This window comes from Mus pahari, chromosome 1 (genome assembly GCF_900095145.1).
Source record: "Mus pahari chromosome 1, PAHARI_EIJ_v1.1, whole genome shotgun sequence".
In the NCBI taxonomy this organism is placed as follows: Eukaryota; Metazoa; Chordata; class Mammalia; order Rodentia; family Muridae; genus Mus; species Mus pahari.
The window spans coordinates 88,320,941-88,325,992 of NC_034590.1; the positions used below are offsets into that span (position 1 = coordinate 88,320,941).

General features: G+C 45.1%; 1 protein-coding gene across 1 annotated transcript in view; it reads left to right on the forward strand.

The window, feature by feature from the left end:
- The window catches only part of Tmc5 (transmembrane channel like 5), a 75,849-nt gene that overhangs the window by 25,957 nt on the left and 44,840 nt on the right, over positions 1-5,052 (forward strand). The window contains exons 3-4 of the mRNA XM_029539883.1: positions 1,026-1,129; positions 2,494-2,583. Coding sequence (XP_029395743.1) covers positions 1,026-1,129; positions 2,494-2,583 — 194 coding nt within the window. The remainder of the gene's footprint in view (positions 1-1,025; positions 1,130-2,493; positions 2,584-5,052) is intronic.

Genomic DNA, 5,052 nt, shown 5'->3' on the forward strand with positions numbered 1-5,052 from the left:
CAGTGTGCCCTCAGACTGCACTGTATTCCTGCTCTGCAGTGTGCCCTCAGACTGCACTGTATTCCTGCTCTGCAGTGTGCCCTCAGACTGCACTGAGCAGTCCTTCAAGCTTCCTGTGAGATGCTTTCTCCCTCTCCATGTAGCCTTCCCGGAACCCCCATCCTTCCTCTGAACCCTCAGCCTGTCTTTGGGCACTCCCAGTTCCCACTTGTATTGCTCACAGCTGTATTTAAAAGTGGGTTGGTTGTTCAGGGAAGGAAGCTCCTCTGGGGGTCAGTACCGTGTCTTTTTCTCTGTATCCTTAGTGCCTGCCTCACACTGTATCCTTAATGCTGCCTTCAGTCAGCCTCACAAGACAGATGAATGGATGGATTATGCATGGCTACATGGGTGAATGGATGGATAGACGGAGCATACATGAGTGGTGAATGAATGATGGATACACACGTAGATGAGTGAATTGTCACCCTTACATTGCTGGATAGAGTGGGATTGTGCTAATGAGACTTTCTGCCACTGTAATAAACGAACAGACAAAAAGCAAAAACGGACATAAACTAAACGAGAAAAGATGTAACTTGACTTATGGTTTCAGAAGGTTCAGCCCATCATGAAGCATATCAAGTAGAATACTTCATATTATAGTGATCAAAAGATAGAGAGATGGGGAGAGAAAAAGAGAAGGGAGGCGGGAGGGAGGGAGGGAGGGAAGGAGGGAGGGAGGGAGAGAGGGAGGGAAGGAGGGAGGGAGAGAGTGAATTTCTCTTGGTTCTCCTTTGGTTCCATGCCTCCCCCCCCACACACACATATACACACTTTTCTGCCCTCGTCTGGAAGTCTTCCCTTAGATATTCCTCTCTTGAAATGATCCTTACAGACACTCCCTGATGTGTGCTTTACGAATCCCCCAGGCCTTCTCAGCCCAGTCAAAGTGATAAAAAGATGGACCATCACAGGTAGTTGTGCTTTGGGAATTTAAAGATACTCAGCCAAATATATCCAGTGTGATCCCTATTTCTTTGCAGGAGCAATGGCCCCTTTGGCATGCTAGGCAGGAAGAATGAAGATTACCCTGAAGGCATTGGAATGGTATCTATGGAGATGGCAGGTGATCCTAGAAATGGCTATGGTAAGTGTGTGTTCAGGTCGCTTTAGTGTCCCAGGAAGGAAGCAAAAGGCAGTGAATACAGGCATGCCACAGCAGCAGCAGCCCCGGCTCCTCCTCCTGCAGATAGATGACCTTCTTACATACATAGAACTTGGTGTGTAGGAAACCAAGTGTCATCACTAGAATCAAATAGTATGAGGGGAGAGGACCAACGGGGAGGGGAAAGGAGAGGAGGGGAAGGGGAAGGAGGGGGGAGGGAAGGAGATGGAGAAGCAGGGAGGAGAGAAAAGAGGAAGAGGAAGGATAGGGAAGTGGAGAAGGACCAGCTAAGGACAGCACAGGATGCTATAAGGCACAGGCAGAGCTTCATAAGCTGCAGGAATCCTGGGAATGGTTGTCAAGGCAGCAGAGAGGAAGGGACAGGATGCAGCTCTCTGGTTAGTGTGCACTAGGAGTCTGCTGCGCTCTAGGCTTATTGGATCATTTCACATGTCTTACCAGATTGTCCCACCAGCAATCCTGTGTAAAAGTCAGATTGCCAGCCATGCTTTACAGATTATGACAGTGAAGCTCAAAGATGTTAAGTAGCATGCCTAGGGGGAACAGCTGGTAAACAACAGGGCTGAGAATTACTCCCAAGCAAGACGTTCTAGAGTGCACCGTATTCTGCATGGTTTACCTTTCATCCATAACATGAATTGCGTAAGCATATATCGGAATGTGACACTGTCACACAGATGCAAGGAGCGGACTCTGTCCCTAGGAAAATCAGGCCATACTTAGTCAGTGTGTCACCGAACATTACAGCTTCAAGAAACCTTTGTGCTCACCTATGCAAGCAGTTTCAATGTGACTTGTAACTCATTAACTAACAAGTACAATCAATTACAGAGTGAGATAGAAAATTAAGTATATAAACTTAAGTTTATGGAATTAAAATAGAGTTTTATAAAATGTGTTTCTCGGTTACATGAGCATTATTTTGTGCTGAGTCGCAAGTTCCAATTTTATAAAAAATGTTTTGAGTTTTTATTTTTATTTAATGTATATGGATGTTTTGCCTATGTGTGTGACTGTGCTAAAGGGGGCAGGTGACTATGAGTTGTCACCAACTGGGTACCAAACCCAGATCATCTACAAGAACAGCCAGTGCTCTTAACCCCTTAGCCATCTCTCCAGCCCCTAAGTAGGTTTTTTTTTTAAAATTGTGTCATTTTTGTATTTTAATCCTATTTTCCACCCAAGTTGTTAATCTTGGATCTCATAGGGACCTCAAAGGTGTGGGTGACCTTTCCTGACCCCGGGAACACAGTCAGCTGTTAGGTGTTCCTCAGTGTATAGTGTGGAAGGACTGATTGGCCATCATGCTCTCCTCCTCATTGCAGAGAACCCTGCTTACACGAGAGGAAGTAGTTCTGTCTGTCCAGATAGAAACCTGTTGCTGTGCGCACATGATTGGCACACATCACTCCCAGGTACGTCTTAATGGATCATCACTAAAACGTCGGCCCTGGGGAAGGACTGGGCTCACGCAACCCAGGTTAGAAATGACACTTCATTGAGATCCGTGGTCGTCTAATGGGTGTAATGGTGCTTCTATCATGAGAGTTTTCCCCTGCCTCCCTCCGTCCATCTATCCCTCCTCACCTTCTTTCCCTCTTCTGCTGTAGGAACGGAACCTGGGGTCTTGTCAGTGGTCAGCCCACACTTTTTCCTTTAGCCTCACTACTTAGACTTTCCTTGTAGACAATACAGGTTTCCCAGTCTAAGAATCATATTTTCATTAGAACCATCTGATTGAGGGCTGGGGGAATGGTCCAGTGAGTGAAGTACCTGCTATGCAGTCATGAGGACTTTTGTTTGAATCACAAGAATACACACACACACACACACACACACACACACACACACACACACACACTATGTATAATGTCAAGTACCCATAACTCAGTGCTGGGGGCAGGTAGGTGGATCCTGGAAGCTCACTGGGTAGCTAGTTTAGTGAAAATGGCAACCTTCAGGTTCAGTTGAGAGACCATGTCTCAAAGTTGGAGAACAATAGAGGCAAGGCATCCTGACATCAAGTTCTGGCCTCTACGTGTGTCTATTCATACAGGTAAGTGCCCCCATGCACACACAGGTGTGTACAAACACACATACACATTTAAAAAAAAATCTCGGTAAAATGGAAACCCAGTTTATCAGCAAGGAATGTATTGGCTTAAGGGGGAAGGGTGCAGGAAAACTTAAGAACCGAAGGTCATAATAGTTTCCTCAAATGGTGCCCGGCACATAGGTGTGTTAGGGGTTTTTGTTGGTCATTTTGTTGAATATAAAACCATCACCTTAGAGTCTGAAGCCAGGTCTGGGTGCCACTGGACTCATAAGTCATCCACCTCCCACCTCTGCTTGGCTCAGCTTCTCTTTAAACTTGGCCTTCAGAGACACGAGGTCAGGCCATCAGACCCGCAGAAGCCCCTCAGCAGAGCTACCCTTCTGAAGGTTTTCCTTTCTCCCTGGCTGTCCAGTGCTACAAGGAACACAGACATGCCCACACTTGAACCAATCGTTTTATCATGGGTGACAAGATAGGGCCACCTGTCTCAAAGCTAATGCTTGTGTTTCTGGGGACAAAGTTCAAAAATAAATTGTGAAATGATAAAGCAGCTTCCATAAGGTTGGCATGTGTGTGTCACTGGAAGTGTGTGGACCAATGGAAAACAGAGGCTTCTTCTTTGTATATGTTTGTGCATGTAGTATGAATCTGTGTATGAGGGTTTGAGGGTGTGTGTGTACTTATGGAAGTCAGGAATTGACAACTTCCTACTGCTTCAACTTACATATTGAGGCAAAGCTTTCCCACAACCTTAAAATTTCATTTTGGCCAGGTGTGACTGCACGTACCTTTAATCCCAGTATTTTTCAGGAAGAGGCAGGCACAAATCTATGAGTTCAAAGATAGCCTAGTCTAATTAGCAAGTTTCAGGCTAGCCAGGGCAACATCATGAGACCTTTTCAAAAAAAATACATGATGTTTTTGTTTATTATTTATGTGTTTACTTATTGGGGTGTGTGTGTGTGTGTGTGTGTGTGTGTCACAGTGCACTATGGAGGTCAGAGGACAAACTTGGTGGAGTTGGTTCTCTCCTTCTACTATGTTGGTGCCCAGGACTGAACTCAGGTCATCTGGCTGAGTCTAAAGCCACTTTAACAGCCGAAGCCTCTCCCTAGCCTCATACAAGAGAGCATTTGGGATTCCTAGATCCCATCTCTGCCTCCCAAACCCCAGAATTACAGGAGGCAAACACACTCAGTGCTTGCATGGATACTGGGATTCTAACTCAGGTCCTCAGGGTTACCTGCCAACATACATAGAACCCTCTCTGCTGAAAGATTAAAGTCTTTGAAGCATTAGGAAACTAAATATCTAAATATCACAGGTGGCAAGAAAGGCTTTATTTAGAGGCAGAGACCAATAAGCCCAAGGAAACCATCAGTGAGATACCAGGGAAGGCCACCACAAACGCAAGCTTGTGAACACAGAGGACCAAACAGGTGGGTTCTTATATCATAATACAAATCAAGACCCTGCAACCTAAAGCTATTTCTCTGTTAGCTCAGTATCATATGAGCAGCTTTCAGACTCATCCTTCCAGAACCTTCCCAGGCTAGAGTGTAACTTTTATAGGAGGTTAATACTACAGTGGTGCACAGATTGACTTTAATTATTGAGGAAAAGCAGTACAGTGACCATCATTACACTGTTCTATCAAGCCAGCATGAGGTTGGAAGAAGAGGCCCCCAGAGGCAGAGGGGGTGAAGAAATAGAAGACACAGCTTTTAATCTCCCTGTTTCCTGATTTTTTTTCTTCCTTCCTTCCTTCCTTCCTTCCTTCCTTCCTTCTTTTTTTTTTTTTTTTTTTTTTTTTTTTTTTTTTTTTGTT